Genomic DNA, 23,411 nt, shown 5'->3' on the forward strand with positions numbered 1-23,411 from the left:
TTCAACCTTGAAGGCAGCAGCAGCCCCCACCTCTCTGACAACCCAACCCCTTCTATTAGATAGAATGTTTTTTATTTAACTAGGCAAGTCAGTTAAGAACAAATTCTTATTTTCAATGACGGCCTAGGAACGGTGGGTTAACTGCCTTGTTCAGGGGAAGAACAACAGATTTTTACCTTGTCAGCTTGGGGATTTGATCTTGCAACCTTTCGGTTACTAATCCAACGCGCGAACCACTAGGCTACCTGCTGCCCCAGTTATGGCTTTCTCTCCAGATTCTATTCCCTTTCTGTTGCAGTCAACCGGTTTTACTGGATCCAGCATGAGACGCCACGCGTGACCCAAGCTGCTTGTAAGAGACACCGTCAGAGCCATGGGGTCCAGAGTATTATCAGCAGTTAGCGATGTTCTGCACAATATCAGGAGATATTCTTTCTGTCGTTACCTATGTAACATATTATACATTATTATGTTGTAATTTCTTTAGCATTAAGCTGTTTCTTTTAACTGGTATCTTGTAGATCCCTTATCATTTGTTTTGTAAAGGCTGAACTTGTATAACGTAAGCTACTAAGCGAATTCATTTCAAACCATCTTCTCTACTTTTTCTCTCTGGTTCCTCACTTGGCCCTCCTTTTGGTTTGCAGATGTTGTTCTGCAGCATCTTTCACATGCAGTACAGCATGTGAGTGATAATAGACTGCAATTAATAATGTGTTTCAGGAACACCCCCTAAACACAGAATGTCTGTGTGTCTTTAAAAAGTCCTCACACACAGCAGTATACTTACATCAGGCATAGGCTGTGGTCAAATCTGATCATTTCCTTCAGCAGAAAATCGAATTATGGTCTCTTTTTAAGTCTGTTAATTACAAGTTTGGAAATAATGGTGGTTGGGGACTTTAAGATACTTCTGGGAGTCTCACATGACACGAGTGTTAAGAAGCCATTTCACAACATCAGCTTAATTTTCCTTAGTGATATTTATTCCCAGAAAGCCACTCACTTCATTTGATATAATGTTTGCACAAAAAAGACTGTGCAAGGAAAATCCATTCTGGTTCTTAGAAAGGTCATTATCATGGTAAGCCATTTTTATGATAGAATTCAAGAAATAGAGGTTACAACCAGTACTTACATTATTCATTATCAGGACTACAAGCTTTTCAGTCTATCTAATATGTATTGTTGTTGTTGATATGATGGGTGAACCTAAGTCCCGACAGCATCTGTTCCTTCTTTGACTATGCAGAAGACCAGAGGGACCAAAGACAGAATTCAATGTTCCACCGTAGAGGAACATAACTAGACTACCAAAAATACAATAATCATGTGTTCCCTTATTAAATAATGGAGAGGCTAGCTCATTCACACCAAAAACCATTATGTAATTGTATTTGATAGAGTAACGGTTGTTACCACCATTCACATAATTAGTGTTTTTGATTACTGAGTACCCACTGGGCACAGACATCAGTTCAGCGTTTAGTTTCGAAATCAACGTGTCACCAGTTCATTGGATTTAGGTTCAAAGTTGAGTGGAAAAAATATGTAATTCCTTTTCGTTGATGACTTTTGCAAATCCAACAAGTTTTTCACATTCATTCAATGACATCACATAGATTTTCTTGGGTTGAAATTACATGGAAACATCATTAATTCAACTAGTTTTTGCCCAGTAGGTAAAGCTTTAGGAAGCACATCAATGACAAAAACATAGCAAAGGAGCAAAAACATTAGTCAACTGTAAAGTGGCTACAACCCATATGGTAAAGTTCCTGCCTCAGTATAGGTAAATGCAATACTGTGTGAGGGAAAAACACTAACACATACATGTAGCGTATGGTGGACAAATATAATTGTATTCCCTTTTACTGTGAAAAATAATGAATTGCAGAAAATTATATTACATAGATACTGTACACAGACATGCTGTGTAAAATACAATTTAAAAAATACATGAAATTCATAATCAATCTTAAATGACAGAATAAAGTAACAAAATGTCACACTAATAAATTGTTCCTATGATGTGCAGAATGAACTGGGTCCAATGGCCATCAAAACCTCATCAGTAAAAGTAGATTCGGTCCAGGACCGGGTTTAGGAAGCTCTGCACTAGTTCACTGGGTTACTTGCTCACATAAGCCTTGGGTAAAAAAGAGAAGCTATCCCACATTGCGTCTGCTTTTTTGTCGGTTGGGGGTGGGGTGGGGTTGGATAGGAAGTAGGGTGCTCTGAAAAGAAAAAACAACCAGGCACAATTTGAGACATCAAAATAGGGAATTTTCTGGGGCTCAAGCTCTCTTTCTTTCAATATTCTATCGTTCTCTCTTTCTTTGGCCTCAGCATTCATCTGCATACTCAAAATTTGTTGAGCTGGTATTGCCCTCTTTCCTCTCTCCCCCTTCCTCCTCCACCTCCATCTCCTCCACCTCTTCCTCCTTGTCCACTCCCTCCTCCTCCTTCCTCCTCTCCATCGCCTCACAGGCCCTCCGCACGTCCTCAGGAATGTTCCTCTTCAGGTCGCGGTTCTTGTGTCTCTTGGCCAGCTTGGTGAGGGAGCGGAAGCGGAGGTTGAAGAGATTATCCTCTGACGAGGCCTGCTGTGTCTGCTCGCTGCCTCTCCGCTGGTCATAACAAAGATCCCCTGCCCCTTTCGACCTCAAGTTATTCAGCTTGGTGTCGATGCTCTCCTGGGAGGAGGTTTTGAAGCGGCCCTGGTCCAGGCTGGCAAACACAGCCCTCCTCTCTAGGGAGAGCATGTCCAGGGAGTGGGCCCTCTGCTCCAGGCCTAGCTGCCTGCGCTCCATGCTGCGGATGGTGGCGGCCCGCTGCAACTTGTCGTGGATCTCTACACTCAGCCGCCTCCGCGTCTCTCGGAACTCGGCCCGCACATTGGCCTTCCACTCAGCCGCATGGACCTTGAACTCCCCCACCTGAAATTACACAGAGATGGAGAGTCATTAGAGACAGGAGGGTGGAAGGGGTGCATGACATCAAAGGATCTCCTACAAATTCCCCTTCAGACAAAAGCCTAGCTCCTTCCATGGAAAGCCAATACCACAGTATCCATCCATACTCTATGTACAGATAAATAGCTTAGTAAGCTCACTATTAACATGTCAGCCTGAACACTAATGACTGCATCTCTAACCACTTCTCACACACAGCGGTCTGTCGAGAGTGTCTCAAGGGCTCCAGACAGGGGCATCAAAAAGGCATAATAGCAAAACAGACACAGGAGAAAGGTGGGTAGGGTAAGAGATGAGTCTAGTAAGGACTGACCTATTAGTTGCCACTGCTTTAGATAATGTAATGACAGGCAGTGTAATTTAATGAGCAGCACCCACCTCCTCTTTGGTCTTTTTGGACAGCACTCTGAGCCAGTCTCCAATCATGCTCAGGACAGCAGCGAAGTAGGCCAGGCCCACCAGGATCCAGAACCAGACCAGAGGTTTGTACCACTTCATGTACTCGATCTTCCGATCCCCACCTGGAACAACAGAGGGAGAGTTGTTACATTTCGTGTGTGTGTGTGTGTGTGTGTGTGTGTGTGTGTGTGTGTGTGTGTGTGTGTGTGTGTGTGTGTGTGTGTGTGTGTGTGTGTGTGTGTGTGTGTGTGTGTGTGTGTGTGTGTGTGTGTGTGTGTGTGTGTGTGTGTGTGTGTGTGTGTGTGTGTGTGTGTGTGTGTGTGTGTGTGTGTGTGTGTGTGTATGTATGTATGTATGTATGTATGTATGTATGTATGTATGTATGTATGTATGTATGTATGTATGTATGTATGTATGTATGTATGTATGTATGTATGTATGTGCCTGTTACCACCAAGTTATTGTCAACAATAAAACATTTGCCACCCAAAAAATATTGTCATTACAGACAGATTAGTATGACAAGGGAGGTGGAAAGGTTCAGTTTGACAAACACAACATTTGTAATTGGGTTTTGAAGAGACTTTATGTTATATCAGCATTATTTTGGATGATTCTTGCCATAATATTCCCCTAGATAAATCCTCCTGAGACATAATTACCGGCAGTCAATTTTAGCATCATTATTCAAGGGATTGTCAATGTAATGCAGACACAACAAAACACACGCAAATAAAACCTTGAGTTGATGGAGAATCCAATGGATAATTTCAGATAAATAAAGTCACAGTACATAAACCTGTTATACCGTAACACTATCATACCTGCCACATAGTCTCCTATGCCAATCGTTGATAGCGTGATGATGACAAAGTAGATAGCATCCAGAGTCGTCCATCCCTCGATGTGTTTGAAAATGACTGCCGGGATGCCAACGAAGACTATGCACCCAGCTATGATGAAGAGTATGGTGGAGGTGACTCTGATTTTGGTCTGGCTGATCTGTTTGTGTTTTTGCTGCAGTACAAACAAAACATGGTCAGAGGACGACAGTAAGTCAACAAAAAACAAAGTTGCCCAAAAAATTATTGAAAAAAAGTTAGCTCTACACAGTACATTTCCAGCTTGAAGAGATGCAGTTTCATCAATTACTTCATGTATCAATACCTATTAGCCAAAACACTCCAGAGCACCCCAGGCACCAAGAAAGAAAACCATACAAAACCACCCTTCCATTCATCCAGCAGGTAAATCCTAATTCCCAAACTCCCCCTATGTCACAGAAACTCAAGTCCCCTGGGGCTTTCAGTAGTCTGAAGAGGGGCTTAGCTCTACATTTTGGCTTTTAGCTCCCAATAAACAAGATTACATGGACAGGGATCAGCACTCCTACTCTGAGATGCTTGATACATACAGCCTGCTCACAGAATATAGGTCCTGGCCCTCTACCTCTACTGCTCCCACACTACATCAAACACCTCTGCCCTCACTACAAGAGTCCAAAACCATTCACTGAGCCTGGTATAATACCTGGATAACAGACATAGCTTTTACAGGGATGACTGTATCACGCTGTAATCACCCTATTTGCTGTGTTGTTCACAGTGAATGGGGTGATTTATAGGTTGGAGGTAATATGCCTGGTTTTCACTGTGGGTAGCATATTGGTGTACGAAAAATGTATCAAGCCCTACAAAACTGTCTATTATAATATAATATTTTCAAATGTCCTGTTGCTCCAGGATTATTTTCCTGTTGTAGCGAACTGGCTCAAATTAAGATCCTACATCTGTATATAACATGCCCCAAATACTCATTTTCAAAGACCCCTTTCTTCACAAAATAAGTAATCAAACATGGTGTGTCTAAATTAATTTGAATAAACATATTGAAAGTTAACTATAACCAACTTATCTCTGAAAGCATCATGTGCTTATGCAGTTCCAGTAAATCCCCTGCACATAACAAAACCCAAAGTTCTCAAGTAATCCAATTTACCCTGTATATCTTCTCCACCCTCAAGACGCTCTTGACAAATATGGTTCCTAGCTGGTCTCCGATGCCAGCCAGGAGGAACCCAAACAGCGGGATGCCAAATATGGCGTACAGGATGCAGAAGATCTTCCCTCCCTCCGTGCTGGGTGCTATGTTCCCGTAACCTGTCACAGTGGTGTTTTGTTATGTAAAGCCTGTGTTATATTCCTGCAGTTGGAGGTAAATAAGCACTAAGAGAGAAAATAATCAGGTTGGGCTCAGAGAACATGACATGAATTACAACTTGCAGTGAATGGAGAGACAAAACAGGGCAGGGATGACTAAGGCACAGCTGTATCTAAACCAGCACGGTGGGATATGTATCCCTCTCCAAATTGTGTAAACAGATATTCATATATTATGCTAAAAAGACACCCTTGTGCACTGTTCATTCCCACCTCCCGATAGGATGCTATTATCATCAGTAAATCATGTACTGTGAAGACACACACACACAGACATTAGCATAAAGCATCCTGTGAATGACGTTTGTTTTATCCATTTCCCAGCAAGCTCATGATAAATAGCACACATTACATTACAGTAGTGTAATGCTGACAGAACTGCACTGGAATTAGCGAGTCACGGTTACCTCATAAACTTTGACGTTAAAGTGATATTGCTTTATTCTACTCAGTTAAGAGGAGCAAGTAATGAGTTAGTAGGTTGATGATGGAGAGTACCTATCGTTGTGATCACGGTTCCAGCAAAGAAGAAAGCACTGCCCAGATCCCAGTGACTGGAGTTGTAAGACGTGTCTCCGATCGGACTGACTCCTGCACTGACAGCGTCGATGGAATGCTAACAAAGAGAGAAACAGGCAGGGTATAGGGTTGGTTATTTAAACTGGTAGGCTACATAGCGATTCCACACAGTTCAATGTGCACTTCATCTGCTTAAACAGACAGATGGTGAACAAAATGAACCCAGAACCAACCACAGTCAAGCCCTTTGATATCTTGGCACCAATGGAATAACCTGTGTTGTCTTTGGTCTTTCAACACATGCTACATACAGTAAAGAGGACAGTACCATGCCACACTAAGCCCTCAGCTGGTGGAAAGACAAAACCATAGGCCTAACATTTGTCTTGACTGCATTTAATTGCCACTATAAACGTCCGCCCCCTGTGTGTGCCATACACAGCATGGGTTATGCAATGTACTTGAGAGCGAATGTCTGATGATTGTGCCGACCTCTTCAGATGAAATTTAAAGGTCACCAGTGGCAGAAGGAAGTATGGTGGGGAGGGAGGGAGGGCTGGATAGACGGATGGAGGGGGGGGGGGTTCAGGGTTTTCCACTGTCCAGATGGCTAGCTGTGGCGTGCAAGGCAGGCAGCAGTTGTGGTCCACCCCAGCACTTCTGCACTGCTGAACTGGCCAGGTGTGTGAGAGTCAGAGTCAGTATATCTGAAGGGTTGGGTACCCACTGTCCGGGCACAGGGCACATCCATAAGGAACACTTGCTTTGCAATAATTACTATCAGGGCATGTTTTTTTATTTACTGAGTGGTGGATGAAAGATGGCTGCATAGCAAATGTTGGATTAGCCCATAATATCAACAACATTAATGTATCACAGTCAATGCTCACACCATACAACCCCATACTTAGCACATTCTTACAGGAATGCATAACTTCCTCTACTACAAAGACTGTTCAAAGTGTCTGGTGGTTTGTTGTGTGTGTGTGGCCAAGCTTAAAATACTAGTGTTTTGGCATTTCCTCCTACACTCAGCGAACGTCCGCGGAGACAGTCACCTACAGGAAGACTTTTATGTTTTGTTTTCTCTCCGATCTCAGGTCTTATTAAGTCCCTGACTTATTTCTCCTGCTCTGTCAGAGGCAGAGCATTAACGTTAGAGAACTACAGTCTCCTGCCACCTCTCATTGTCTCCTTATTCTGTACTGTAGCAAGTATCCAAACAAAGTAGTATATTATCTCCATTTTCTCCATTATATAATCACAATGTTTATGTGAGAGCCTGTTTATTTCTCTATTTGGTTATGTCAGGGTGTGATTTGGGTGGGCATTCTAGTTTTCTATTTCTTTGTTGGCCGGGTATGGTTCCCAATCAGAGGCAGCTGTCTATCATTGTCTCTGATTGGAAATCATACTTAGGCAGCCTGTTTTCCACCTGAGTTTGTGGGATCTTGTTTTTGCACAGTAGCTGTCTAGCCCTGCAGAAGTTTACATTCATTGATCGTTTTTTGGGTTTTCATCTAAAATAAAGAAGATGGTCAACTCTTTCTACCACCAACAAGAGTTATAACAAATTTTAATTTCACCTTTATTTAACTAGGCAAGTCAGTTAAGAACAAATTCTTATTTTCAATGATGGCCTAGGAACAGTGGGTTAACTGCCTGTTCAGGGGCAGAATGACAGATTTGTACCTTGTCAGCTCAGGGGTTTGAACTTGCAACCTTCTGGTTACTAGTCCAACGCTCTAACCACTAGGCTACCCTGCCGCCCCAAAGAACCTTTACATTCTCCACTTCTGCTGAAGTAGAGCTATTTCAGAAGAGGGAATCGTAGATTAGAATGAAATTGCCTCAGCACTTGTAGCCTTGGGAATATACATGGGAATATACAAATACAAGACCAACCCATGCCTGCCTAGTAAACACCTCCTCACTTCTCCTCCATGCTGTCAGGTGGTAGTGATGAGTACTCCCTCGTGAATATGGATCTATCTACCCTGCTGTCACATATACAGAGAGAGACAGAGTCAACAGCACATCTTCAGCAGAGGAGCACTACTTTATACACATCATTGCACATGCCCTATAATATATATACATGTGTTGGAAATAAGACGCAGAACATTAAGTATGGTGTGTATCTAATTGGGCTGCGTTCAGTATTGAAAACATAAATACCCAGTGTATTCTATAAACCTGATTACCTGGATTGCTACTACCGCCCTTTAGCACTAACATCTGTCATCATGAAGTGCTTTAAAAGGCTGGTCATGGCACACATCATCTCCAACTGACATGCTGCCCAAACAGATCTACAAACAACACAATCTCAATTGCACTCCACACTGCCTTCTCCCACACTGCCTTCTCCCACCTGGACAAGAGGAATACCTATGTGAGAATGCTGTTCATCGACTACAACTCAGCGTTCAACACCTTCACCAAGCTCTGGAGCCTGGGACTGAAAAACCTCCCTTGATAGCATATGATTGAACATGCAGTTTTTAAGATAATTTGTACTGTACTCCAATGAATCTGGACATCACCCATACATCACAATATAGGATAGAAATGCATATGTTTCAAGACCAAACGCAACAACTACATTTTCTCCCAGTATGTCTGAATATGTCATGTTCAGATTTACGCAATGCAGCCTTATTAGGGATAAAGCATAAGGCAACGTGGACGCTGAGGTTTAGACTCTCAGTGTGACCAATGATACCGGTGCTGTCCAGGCTAAAACAGCAGTAGGCTCCACTGCCCAGGTAAGTTTAGTTGTCTATTTCCCTACTTCTCTTGACTAAGCCAAGATCAACTTCACACTTGAGCAGTTGAATATATACACTAGGTTATTGTAAAGGAGAATGTATTCTCAATCACCTATCATCGATAAATAGAGGTATGAAGAAAAACATCTAAAATATGAGCAACAAAAGAACTGATAATAGACAGAGTGTCACGCCCTGACCTTAGAGATCCTTTTAATGTCTCTATTTTGGTTTTGTCAGGGCGTGAGTTGGGGTGGGCATTCTATGTTTTGTGTTCTATGTTTTCTATTTCTTTGTGGTTGGCCGGGTATGGTTCTCAATCAGGGACAGCCGTCTATTGTTGTCTCTGATTGGGAACCATACTTAGGTACACTTTTTCCCACCTGTGTTTGTGGAAGGTTGACTTTGTTTAGAGCACTTTGCTTGTGAGCTTCACGGTTTGTTTTTGTAGTGCTTATTGTTTTGTTTGGATTAATAAAGGAAATGTACACTCACCACGCTGCACCTTGGTCCGCTCCTTCCAACAGCCGTGACACAGAGGAAGAATAGAGGAAATAGATTCCTTGAGAGCATATCCCTTGTTGTTAGCGGCACAGTCTGGAATATAATCTCTGTCCAGGTTTTACTAACAGATATTATTGTTATAGGTGGAACCACATATTGAAAGGATGAGTTCCCCCTCTCCTTAAATGTGCATTACAATCTCCACATCATTAAACTTAGGGTAGTACATCAGTGAGAGGCACTCTATTTTATAGAGGCTCAAAAGGTTAGACATGAAATGTCTGGTTTTAGCTCTGTCAGCACAGCCTGAGTACCTCAGGACTAAATTTTATTTATTTTTAAATAAATAAAATAATTTCACCTTTATCTAACCAGGTAGGCTAGTTGAGAACAAGTTCTCATTTACAACTGCAACCTGGCCAAGATAAAGCAAAGCAGTGCGGCACAAACAACACAGAGTTACACATGGAATAAACAAACATAGTCAATAATACAATAGAAAAAGTCTATATACAGTGTGTGCAAATGAGGTAGGATAAGGGAGGTAAGGCAATAAATAGGCCTTGGTGGCAAAATAATTACAATATAGCAATTAAACACTGGAGTGATGGATGAGTGTGCAAGTAGAGATACTGGGGTGCAAAGGAGATAAATAAATAAAATAAATAACAGTATGGGGATGACGTAGTTGGATGGGCTATTTACAGATGGGCTATGTGCAGGTGCAGTGATCTGTGAGCTGCTCTGACAGCTGGTGCTTAAAGTTAGTGAGGGAGATAGATTTTTTCAGTGATTTTTTCAGTTTGTTCCAGTCATTGGCAGCAGAGAACTGGAAGGAAAGGCGGCCAAATGAGGAATTGGCTTTGGGGGTGACCAGTGAAATATATCTGCTGGAGCACGTGCTATGGGTGGGTCTTGCTATGGTGACCAGTGAGCTGAGATACGGCGGGGCTTTACCTAGCAAAGACTTATAGATGACCTGGATGGCCAGTGGTTTTGTCAACATATGAAGCAAGGGCCAGTCAACGAGAGCATACAGGTCGCAGTGGTGTGTAGTATATGGTGCTTTGGTGACAAAACGGATGGCACTGTGATAGACTGCATCCAATTTGCTGAATAGGGTGTTGGAGGGTATTTTGTAAATTACATCACTGAAGTCTAGGATCGGTAGGATAGTCAGTTTTACGAGGGTATGTTTGGCAGCATGAGTGAAGGATGCTTTGTTGTGAAATAGGAAACAGGTTCTAGATTTAATTTTGGATTGGAGAAGCTTAATGTGAATCTGGAAGGAGAGTTTACAGTCTAACCACACACCTAGGTATTTGTAGTTGTCCACATATTCTAAGTCAGAACCGTCCAGAGTAGTGATGCTGGACGTGCGGGCAGGTGTGGGCAGTGATCGGTTGAAGAGAATGCATTTAGTTTTACTTGCATTTAAGAGCAGTTGGAGGCCACGGAAGGAGAGTTGTATGGCAATGAAGCTCGTCTGGAGGTTAGTTAACACAGTGATACATACAATCAGTATATAAATTATTCACTTTTCCTCTCTGTCTTCCTGATTCATTTTAGTTCTCACAAAACCTCACCTGGATTAATCAACCCGCTAGCTACATCATTTAAGCTGTATGGTTTGATGTCTGTATGATGAAAGGAATACATTAGTGTGACAAAAGAATATCCTTACTGTTAAGACATGTGATTCATGCTTAGTTAGCACTGGTTTTAACCCTACATTAAACCTACATATCATTAGAGATAAGGTAACCAATCATTCCACCTGGATTTAACCTTGAACATGGGTTTAATCAATTGCTTATTTTGCTAATCAAATTAATCAGTGACTAGTGCCACAAACAGTGACTGCAACTTTACCAAGGGCATTGTAATGTTGCAGGAATGTGTTTGTGCATGCCTGCAGGAGGAAATGCTTGAGTAACTGGTAATACAACCCATTATAACAACCCATTATATAATACAACCCATTATATTATATGGTAATACAACCCATTATAGCTGTGCTGTAAATTACAGCTTTCCACCCAGTAAAGACAGTTTAGGGCTAATAATATATTTACTATAAAAAACAACTGCCTGTGGACAGTATAACATTCAAAAGCTATATTTCAGAGCTAAAGCTCTTAGATAAGAAAAACAACAGGTCTTGATTGGAGTGGATGACACCATGAAGTCCCATTGTGCCACACACACTGAGTCATACCAACCCTGCCAGGCACTGCCAATTAGGCCCAACGTCCCGGTGGGCACACAGTGGGTGGGCAGCAGACACACTTCAGAGACACACATACAAACACACGCACACACATGTATTCTATACTGTTCTATGATATCTTAGTCACTTAATGTTTACATATCTTGCATTACTCATCTCATATGTATGTACTGCATTCTATACTATTCTACGGTATCTTAGTCACTTAATGTTTACATATCTGGCTGGCATTACTCACCTCATATGTATATACTGTATTCAATACTATTCTACGGTATCTTAGTCACTTCATGTTAACATATCTGGCATTACTCACCTCATATGTATATACTGTTTTCTATACTATTCATTTCGCTACACCCACAATAACATCTCCAAATCACTTGTATGTGATAAATACAATTTGATTTGATGCATACACGCATGCACACACACTCTTCTCGAAATTGCCATCTCGCAACCGACGCCCCTGTCAAACAGCATGACAACAGTGAGACACCGAAAGCTGGGCTACTGCCCATGGCCATCAGGATGAATGATGGCTGAATGACATGCTTGACACAGCACTAATGGCTGGGCTATAAAAGCTGTTAGGGGAACAGATAAATCCCAGTCATATTGATGGAGTGCTTGTTTAAAGAGTGCACGCCCCACAGGACATCTCTCAAGTGGGCAGAGTTACTGCTTTTACTGTAGCCTCCATTTGCTGAGCTTCAGACATGGATGTATCTGTCAAATGAAGGCTAATGTCTAGATGTGACTTGTTATAGAAGATGGACATTGTCGTAGCGTTGACTATCATTAAATGTCAAGACTGTTATATTATCAAATCAATTCTCTATGTGTAATTATTCCTTGTGTGATTAAACGAATCATGTAACTTTAATTAACTAGGATGTCGGGGCACCGCAGGAAAATGTTTATAGAGTCTCTATTTCCTGAATTAAATCTTCAGATATTTTCATATCTTATCAATTACAGTCTTCTATCAATGTATTATTACCTCATCAATCTCATTCCTAAATGTTGTAAACCATTGGATATCTGCACGAACCCTAGCATCAAATCATGAATCAGCGATATACAAATTGGCCTAATTATTTATTTACTAACTAACTAATCAATCACAGAATTACATAAACATACACACAATACTTATACATTGGTTACTGACATAATACACTGAAAAGTCCCTAGTGGGCTAAGCCATTATGACAGCTTGGTAGACAAAGGAAAGGGTTGGGGCCAGCTCAGGAGCGGAAAACTCAGAGTGGAACCCCGTATATACACTACAGTCATAGAAATGCTTATACTTTGAACATGAACAACCGCTCATTCGAAAATAAATTGCAATTGACATATTTACGAGTGTATGCCTTTGTTATCCCTCTCTGCGATTGCCGGTCCGTCTGCTGGATAGACTGTTGACAGAAATCTCTGGTTTGTCCACCAGATATCAAAGTCTTTCGGAGTTTTAGCTTGTTATAATGGATACGTCAAAGTACCATTAAGCAGTTCGACTGGTTGCGTTTACCAGACTAAAGTACTTAAACAGCTGCAACCTGAATAATTGTTCTGTAGTTTGTAGATTTCTTAGCCATTTCAAAGTGGGAATGATCTCCACGTTCTCTGGTCTTGTCCTTTGGTAGAGTTGCCAACCATTTCAACATGTAGCGACAGCTCCATGTTTTCTTGTCTAATGTACATTTTGTCATAAGTGTTTTTTATACTGGAGTAGAAAAGGGGGTGTTCCATGACACTGATGTAAATGTCTGTACTCACGGGGGCGTGGCCACTGACTGATCATAAGTTACTATGAAAAACAATTCTCATTTAGAAGACTAACATCACATTACATCTTTCCAAATGTATTCCTATACACAATCATTCATTTTATACAACATTCAGATGCAAACTCGATAATTGAGAAGTGGATACAAAAAAAGAAACAGTAATGTGTGTTTCCTGTCCTTCATGAGGTCACCAAATGAAACAAACTCGACATAACTGTTCCTTAAGTGTCCACGGACCACTCCAACTGCTTGGACTACAGAAATACTGTTCAATTATTTATCCTTTTGATGTCCAAGTGTCTCTCTTTGTTAACAAAGGGATTCTCAACTTTCATTTCGGGCAGAGTGGGGAAAGGAGTTTCGGTATTTATAACCACCTGTGGTGGGAGAGAGGGGGGGGGCTAGGATCCTCACCCAAAAGGGGCACGTCATGACAACATGTACTGGAAATCAATGCATTTTGTTTGCTCCGTCATCAATTAAGGAGTGACTCAACCTAGGGCTGTGGCGGTCTTGAAATTTTGTCAGCCTGGTAACTGTCATGCAAATGACTGCCGGTCCCACATTAATTGACCGTTAATTCACATAAACACGTTTAGCATCTCCAGGCCTCCACACATACAAGCCACTGATGTGCGCATTTAGATTATTTTTTTAAAGGTATTTTTTATACACCATCACAATAAAACCATTATTTATTTTAGGCAGGTATAAAGACACATTATGATATGAAGGAAATGTATTTCAGAAGAACAAAATAGCATCTTTTGAGTCAGTGAGTACATGTATGTTATCTGGCTATTTGCCATGCCATTGGCAGCCTAGGCTGTAGGCTAGTTCATTTAGCAGACAAGATATGCTTATAAATCCCAAGCCATTATTTTATATTATATAATTTTATAGTGAGAAGAATATAATTCAACTTTGATGACTAAAACAGAAAGGATATTCTTCACATTCCTTAGTGTAGTGGCTAAGTTGAGCATAAAGTTGATCATTTGAAACAGGTCCTATACGCTAGATTTACAATTAGTCTATTTGGCAACTTTAGTTGTGAATGACAAACCTTAGCATGTCTTAAAAATCAAAACACATATGGGTTGCATGATGTGCCTATATTGATTCATTTAAAAAGTCACAAAAAAAGCTTGCGCTCTGTTCCTTGCGTCAGTCAGGCTGCACACGCTGTTCTCTCATCAAGTAATAATACTCTCACCCATGAGACTATTCTGAATTTAATCTTGTCTTTACTAATATGTGAAATTAGTTTGGATTTAGAATGGGCCATTATCAAATGGACAGGGCAATGGGCAGGGGAAAAAGACATGTCATCATTATGCACTCGAATAGCGAATGGAGGCTGCACTTTCCCATGCTTCCTTTTTCACTCATGCCGGGTAGGCAATGTGCTTAATATTAGCAGCTGAGGAATAAATATAGTAGCAGCTGAGATCCTCCTCTTTTTAGTGGTTACCATTAAAACGTTCACACCAGATTGCATATAGAAATGTCTGGGCTTATAAGAACCCTTATTTCACACCACGCATCAACCACTGTTTGAGTAGTAGCCTTTGCTACGTGACAGGTGATATTTCACCCAAACTCTGTATGCCATGGGCTCGCCAACCTACCCAGCGCTTCATTTGGTAAACTAAGTGTAATCAGTTCAGGAACATCGATAGTATAAAAAAATGTTTTACAACAAAACATTTTTCATTAAACTCTTTACAGCCCCTCTAACTGTGCACTCGATAAAGGAATGAAGGAGAGAGAGGAGGAGATGAAAACGCACGGCGGTGAGATATTCTGGAGCTAAATGTCAGCCTATTAATTTCGAAAATAGTACTAGTCAATTTAAAATCAAATACAAATTCACTATAGTTGTAGGCTAACTCAGTATGCCGGCCTGCACAATCAATGAACCAACAGCATCACCAAGGCCTATAGGCCTACATTCTATCCCAGCCATATGGATAGAATGTTTGGAGCGTAGCATAAGGTAACCAGTCCATCCAGTATACATAATAATACAGTCCACACAAAAGCGATCACTACATTTTGATCAATTTTGGAGTATAGGCTAGACCAATTATGTACCAAAGTGTCTTTCTGCCGTGCGTATTAAGTAGTAGGCTATTAGGCTATGTGTTGTATAACGGCTTGGGCTTGGGCTCATTGGCCTATGCATACAGTATGCATAAGTTCCAAAATGCGTATGCATGTTCTACATGCAAGGTCTTAAATGCTTTGAATTAATCATCACCTTAGAAATAATTGGCCATTATGTTGTGTTTAACTTTGATACAAGATCCACATATCATTTGCATTGACGTCAGAGGGATTAGAGGGACAATAGAGCGCTGTGTACCAGGCCATTAGAGTCCTGCCGATCATTAGCGAGTTGGGTACTACAAATGCATCAGCCCCATTAATGTACAAATTGCATAGGAGGAGGAGATTACTATGACACCAACGGTCACTTGGAATTAGACTGTGGTCATGACTCATGACTGCTGGTGTGGTGGTAATATGACACCTGCTGGTGTGGTGGTAATACAAAATAGCCTCCAACACTCTACTCAGCAAATTGGAAAAAGTCTATCACAGTGCCATCCGTTTCGTCACCAAAGCCCCATATACTACCCACCATTGCGACCTGTATGCTCTCATTGGCTGGTCCTCACTACATATTCGCCACCAAACCCACTGGCTCCAGGTCATCTATAAGTATTTGCTAGGTAAAGCTCCGTCTTATCTCAGCTCACCATAGCAACACCCACCAGCAGCAGGCGCTCCAGCAGGTATATTTCACTGGCCATCCCCAAAGCCAACACCCCTTTGGCCGCCTTTCCTTCCAGTTCTCTGCTGCCAATGACTGGAATGAATTGCAAAAATCACTGAAGTTGGAGACTTATATCTCCCTCATTAACTTCAAGCATTGGCTGTCAGAGCAGCTTACCGATCGATGCAGCTGTACACAGCCCATCTGTAAATTAGCCCATCCAACCTACTACCTACCTCATCCACATATTTGTTTTTTCTGCTACTTGCACATCCTCATCTGCACATCTATCACTCCAGTGTTAATTGCTAAACTGTATTTCCTTCGCCTCTATGGCCTATTTATTGCCTTGCTTAATTTGCACACATTGTATGCAGATTTTCAATTGTGTTATTGACTGTACGTTTGTTTATCCCATGTGCAACTCTTTGTTGTTTTTGTTGCACTGCTTTGCTTTATCTTGGCCAGGTCGCAGTTGTAAATGAGAACTTGTTCTCAACTGGCCTACCTGGTTAAATAAAAGGTGAAATAAAAATGTTTTAAAAATACGGTCACCGTAACAGCCCTGACTCAACCTCATATTTCCAAAGAATTCCTTTATACTGAAGCAAAAAAAAGCAAAATAGCACTTCTCCCAAATCCTTGATATCTTTTGGATACTATGGCATTCACAAATAATCTCTATAGTTGCTCAATACCATTATAAACCACAGGTAATGCTGAATAAATGCTCTCTGCTGGGTCAGCTGTGGATGCTGCTGGCTGATGCTGCTGCTGCTTATGGGGAAGGTCTGTGATTGGCAGCCCATGCAATGAATAATAGATTCCCAATGCTCTCCGCTGGGTCAGATGTTGATGCAGCTGGCTGATGCTGCTGCTGCTGCTTATGGGGAAGGTCTGTGACTGGCGGCCCATGCAATGAATAATAGATTCCCAATGGAGCCTCTAGGCACACCATGCTAAATGTTTTTTATGTCAACACCTTCTTCAGGAAATACTGCCATTGATTTCTACAAACACAGCAGTTGGTTAGTTCACCTGTTTTCAAATCAGCCACTGCAGAGATAATGAAAAAGATGATACTCCACTAATCTGAATGTAACTGGGTGTGGAAATAATATAAATAAAGCGGGCAAAAGAAAGACGGGCACCTCGATACTCACTGGAGTCATTTACTACCTAAAAGCTGAGACTAATGAAGAACCTATTCAGGAAGAGAAAAGTGAAGCTTGCCTCTGCAAATTCTCATTCATCACGTGAATTACAGAGCGTGGTTAGGATCACCACTTTATTGTAAGAACGTGAAATGTCAGAATAATAGTAGAGAGAATTATTTATTTCAGCTTTGATTTCTTTCATTACATTCCCAATGGGTCAGAAGTTTTCATACATTCAATTAGTATTTGGTAGCATTGCCTTTCAATTGTTTAACTTGGGTCGAACATTTCGGGTAGCTTTCCACAACATTCCCACAACAAGTTGGGTGAATTTTGGCCCATTCCTCCTGACAGAGCTGGTGTAACTGAGTCAGGTTTCTAGGCCTCCTTGCTCGCACTCGCCTTTTCAGTTCTGCCCACAAATTTTCTATAGGATTGACTTTGTGATGGCCACTCCAATACCTTGAGTTTGTTGTCCATAAGCCATTTTGCCACAACTTTGGAAGTATGCTTGGGGTCATTGTCCATTTGGAAGACCCATTTGCGACCAAGCTTTAACTTCCTGACTGATGTCTTGAGACGTTGCTTCAATATATTTACATAATTTTCCTACCTCATGATGCCCTCTATTTTGGGAAGTGCACCAGTCCCTCCTGCAGCAAAGCACCCCCACAACATGATGCTGCCACCCCTGTGCTTCATGGTTGGGATGACGTTCTTCGGCTTGCAAGCCTCCCCCTTTTTCCTCCAAACATAATGATGGTCATTATGGCCAAACAGTTCTATTTTTGTTTCATCAGACCAGAGGACATTTCTCCAAAAAGTATGATCTTAGTCCCCATGTGCAGTTACAAACCGTAGTCTGGCTTTTTTACAGCGGTTTTGGAGCAGTGGCTTCTTCCTTGCTGAGCGGCCTTTCAGTTTATGTCGATATAGGACTCGTTATACTGTGGATATAGATACTTTTGTACCTGTTTACACCAGAATCTTCACAAGGTCCTTTGCTGCTGTTCTGGGATTGATTTGCACTTTTCGCACCAAAGTACGTTCATCTCTAGGAGACAGAACGCGTCTCCTTCCTGAGCGGTATGACGGCTGCGTGGTCCCATGGTGTTTATACTTGCGTACTATGTTTTGTACAGATGAACGTGGTGACGTCAGGCATTTGGAAATTGCTCCCAATGGATGAACCAGACTTGTGGATATCTACAAAGAAAATTCTGAGGTCTTGGCTGATTTTGTTTGATTTCCCCATAATGTCAAGCAAAGAGACACTGAGTTTGAAATTAGGCCTTGAAATACATCCACAGGTACACTTCCAAATTGACTCAGATGCTTCTAAAGTCATGACATTTTCTGGAATTTTCCAAGCTGTTTAAAGGCACAGTCAACTTAGTGTATGTAAACTTCTGACCTGCTGGAATTGTGATAGTGGAATTGTGATAAGTGCAATAACAACTGTTGGAAAACTACCTGTGTCATGCACAAAGTAGATGTCCTAACCGACTTGTCAAAACTATAGTTTGTTAACAATATATTTGTGGGGTGCTTGAAAATGAGTTTTAATGACTCCAACCTAAGTGTATGTAAACTTCAGACTTCAACTGTATGTTGGAGTTTGGTTGGATTCACATAAACACGCAGCCATAGCTTGTGTTGAGGGTAGGGTCAACACACATAGACCCTTGACTCTGTCTCAAATTACCGTAACGAGCATCTGTTTCCAGGATAATAACAAAGATCTCAGCAGACACTCACCAAAACAGTGTGACATTTGCAGTTTCATCAGTTGAAAGTGAAAAAGAGCTGTCTAAGACGAATAACCTGACATTATCTGACATACAATATCCCCATTATGTTTCTGTTACATTTTCTGTGTTACAGCTGTATGATCCAAAAAGGCACTATCTAGTACTTGCTGTTGGGACATTGGTCCGAGGAGGTTAGTACAATCTGCTGAGACTGATTCGGGGAATAGTGTTTTAATTCGGGGAATAGTGTTTTAATTGTGGGAATCGGTTTGAACACGCTGTCAATTCCCTTGCATAAACTGATGTTGGATTCTTAACTGGTGAAAGGTGAGGTTATTTTAGGGATGCGTCCTTCGTTGCCTGTTGAGGGAATCGACGTTATCCATGGGAATAACTTGGCTAGTGAGCGTGTGTGGCCTGTCGTGTCTTCATTTACAATGGTTTCCACTAAGCCACACAGAGGTGTTCTCTGCGTGCGCGTAATGGGTTCCATGAGCCGTGGCGACCTGGTCACTGCGTCGGCTAATGATGACCTTACAAAGAAATCTGTCACTACTTTCCCTGTTATTCCGTTATCTGTGCCCCGCTCTGATCTAAACACGGAGCAACAGGCTGACTCTACATGAGAATAGTTCATTACCAAACTGTGGCTGTGGTACAGTTGGGAGATGTCACATGGCTATTTTCTCCAGGACAATGTTCTGATGAGAACGTGGGTGCCTTATAGTAGTTTTGGTGGAGGTTATTAGTCTGGTTGTTTTTCCAGCTAAGCTTCCTGAGCTGGCGTTAACTTCCCACGACGATGTTGTTGTACATCTGGGTGTGAGGAAAACCTATAATTACATACTGAGACATGCTTAGGTTAAAGAGGGATGTTTCTGCCTTCATCAACCTGTAACACCAGTCAATTAACGGGTAAACCTAATCAAGCTATTAAGCAGGTACTGCTGTTTCCTATTCCCGTACTCAGCCAGCCTTTTGAGTATCTGATTATTGACTGTGTTGGAGCTCTACCTCACTCTAAGAATGGTAGTAGTTACTTGTTCACTGTGATGTGTCAGACCACTAGGTTTCCTGCTGCCTATCCTCTCTGGTCTATCACGACTAAGTCTGTGCTAAAAGCTTGACTCAGTTTCTCGCTGTTTGGAATCCCTAAGGTCATTCCGAGTGACCAAGGTTCTAATTTCACCTCTAATCTGTTTGGTCAGGTTCTCCAACAGCTCCATATTAAACACAATTTGGCGCAGAGTCAAGGACCGCTGGAATGTTTCCATCAAACACTTTGTTGAGAGCTTATTGTACGGAGATGGAGGAGCGGTCCTTCAGGATGACTGGAAGTCTCCTGAGCCACCTCAGTCCTTGTTATCTTGTGTGTGATTTCTGGCGACGCCTCTACACCGCTGGTGAGATGGCTAAAGAGAAGCTATCATCTTTACAGGGGAGGATGACAGGTATATTTGATCAGCGAGCTAAGCCTCGTCACTTTAGTCCAGGTGACCAGGTTCTTGCTCTGCTGCCAATTGTTGGTTCTCCTTTTCAAGTCATGTTTCAAGGTCCATATACGGTTGTGCACCAGTGTACTGAGCAAAACTATCTAGTTTTCCGGAATGGAGGAAAACACACCAACTGTGCCATCTGCGCACCAACTGTGCCAACTGTAAATCTGCTAAAGCCCTATGATGCACATTCCTCTGGGGCCGAACTGGGAGTCCACAGAGGACAGTAAACCTGTTATTTTGGCCGGTACTGTTGGATTGCTGGGTTCTTCTTTTTGTCATGCTAGATCCGTGCATGGTGAGGAGGATGTCCCTGGTCCTGATGATTGCGTACTGCAGGGTAGATTGAAAAATTCAGTCACTGGATGTTTTGGATAGACTTCCCGCTCATCTACCTGCTGATAGGCGGGACGAGTTGGTCGGTCTGATTGAGTTTTCTGATACACCTACAAGTACAAACTTAATAGAACACGATATTGACATTGGGGATGCTGACCCCATCCGTCAGCGGTTCTGTCGTTTTTTGAGCGAAACGGCATTGTCTGGATGCTGAGATTGATATTGCCGTCTTCTTTCTTCAGCTGGGCTTCTGGGCAAACAGATTTTGTACGGACTATTGTAAGGTAAACCGTGTCACTAAGCCAGATTAATTTCCTCTTCCTCGGATGGAGGACTGCATTGATCAGGTCGAAACATCTAAGTTTGTGAGCAAGTTTGACCTGTTAAAGGGCTATTGCCAGGTGCCACTGACGAGTAGGGCATGTGACATCTCTGCCTTTATTACACCCTCCGGTCTGTACTTTTATTTGGTTATGAGTTTCGGCCTGCATAATGAACCTGCCACTTTTCAGCGCCTTGTGAACAGGGTTGTCTCCAGTCTGGTCGGTTGTGCTGTTTATCTGGATGATGTAGTGGTTTATGCAGATACCTGGGAGGAGCATCTGTCTCTTATTCAAGCCTTGTTCAACCGCCTGGCTGCTGGTTGCCTCACTATCAATCTGGATGAATGTTTGTTGGCTCAGGCGACTGTGACGTACCTTGGTAAGGTGGTTGGGCAGGGTGAAGTGCATCCTGTTCGGGCTAAAGTGGTGGCTATTGATGCTTTCCCACCGCCAACTACTAAAAAGGAACTGATGGGTTTCTTGGGAATGATTGGTTATTACTGTAATTTCTGTAGGAACTTCTCTACCGTAATCACTCTGATGACAGACTTGCTGAAAGCTAAGGTGGTCTCCTCTGGTCTCCTCTGTCAACAGGCTTTTGGGGATGCAAAGAGGTTGCTTACCTCAACTCCGGTGCTGGCTGGCTGCTGCTCTCGTGGATTTGTCATTCAACTTGTGGGTGGATGCAATCAGTCTGCCGAATTCTTTCTCTGTGATCTTGTTTTCCTTAATAGGATGTCGGTGGGCAGCGCCGGCCGGGTCGTCAGCTAAACGGGACACATCTGGGCTCGGTGTGTCCCCGGGGATAAATACCTTTGTTTTGGCACCTCTAAGCACCCCTCATTATCATCATCTATACACAAAACCATTCACTTACATTACTGACTACACACATCATCATTCATTGTATATAGGTATAAAATATATTTTTGTAATCCCTTGATCTCTGCGTTGTCTCCCTTTTTGTTAAGGGCTACGAGCCGGTTCGTGACAGAACACACAGCCGACCAGGGGGTAGTCAGCAGGGTGTGTTCCCATGCACTGCATGAAAATAAGTATTTCCGGGACCGTACATTCTCGATTACACATTAACAAGGATTTCTGGGATCATATACTCATTATTGGGCATTAACATAATGACATTTTCGGGTGTGTAAACTGCATGACACTCGCGCTTGCAAAGGGTTGTCACTAGTTGCCACAGCCACAAAGTAAAAATTAACAATATTGTAAACATTTCTTGAACATGTTCTGCTTTTTAGTCTCAATTTAAGGTTAGATTTAGACATAAGGTTAGCTGTGTGATTAAGGTTGTTTAAAGTCATATTTTAAGAAAACTTGTAGAAAAAGGCAGGGTTTAGCCATTTGTAGCTGTGGTAACTAGTGATAATCCTCATAGCGTCACGTCAGTATACACCCGACCAACTGGCTAGTACTACTCACGTTGGGGCAGGAATATAATGAATTTCAGTGTCAGTTAGCTAGACATCCACTCACTGTCCTAACATAATTCTTTTAGCACAGTCTTTCAAAAAAAATGTCAAGCCTCCCCGCAATATTAGCTGTGATTTCAACAACAAGACTTAACTTTGTTTATTATGAAAGACTTCAAAAGAACTGAGGTAAGGGAACAATTTACACAGTAGGTCTAACATTAGTGTAGTGTCAGAACATCAAATGTTTGCTGTCCTTTCAATTATTTACTAGCTAGCTAATGTTAGTCAGCTGAATGAAGTACCAGATATTAATAAACATATTTTATCAAGCTAGCTAGCTACTTTGTGTGAAGCAAGCAGGAGTTTAGGGGTAAGAGTTGTTGCTAGCTAATGTTAGCTAGCCAGGTGTCAAACGTTATTGTTCATCAGGGAGTTGTTTCATTTCCAAGCTAGTTAGCTAAGAAAGTTAGCTGGCTAAGCTAGCTACCGATAACAATCCTGACTAGCTAGCTAGTTCCTAACTCATATCTCATGACTCATGGACAGCTGGAGGAAATATAATGAGCTACTAAAGCAGGATTGCAAATGTAATATGGATACAAACAACCCTATTTTACATTTCTCTAGCTGGGCATCTATGTAACTCATCATACATATATGTACCTTTGCACTAAAGCTGCACACCCAGAACTTTGTAGATATGACAATACCGAAGTC

General features: G+C 41.9%; 1 protein-coding gene across 1 annotated transcript in view; it reads right to left on the reverse strand.

Moving 5' to 3' along the window:
• Positions 1–985: 985 nt before the first annotated feature.
• Positions 986–23,411, reverse strand: part of LOC135507373 (potassium channel subfamily K member 10-like) — a 30,473-nt gene continuing 8,047 nt past the window's right edge. Inside the window, exons 3-7 of the mRNA XM_064926926.1 lie at positions 6,092–6,209; positions 5,373–5,533; positions 4,199–4,391; positions 3,354–3,496; positions 986–2,939 (exon numbers count right to left, since the gene is read on the reverse strand). Coding sequence (XP_064782998.1) covers positions 2,346–2,939; positions 3,354–3,496; positions 4,199–4,391; positions 5,373–5,533; positions 6,092–6,209 — 1,209 coding nt within the window. The 3' untranslated portion in view covers positions 986–2,345. The remainder of the gene's footprint in view (positions 2,940–3,353; positions 3,497–4,198; positions 4,392–5,372; positions 5,534–6,091; positions 6,210–23,411) is intronic.

This window comes from Oncorhynchus masou, chromosome 21 (genome assembly GCF_036934945.1).
Source record: "Oncorhynchus masou masou isolate Uvic2021 chromosome 21, UVic_Omas_1.1, whole genome shotgun sequence".
NCBI lineage: Eukaryota > Metazoa > Chordata > Actinopteri > Salmoniformes > Salmonidae > Oncorhynchus > Oncorhynchus masou.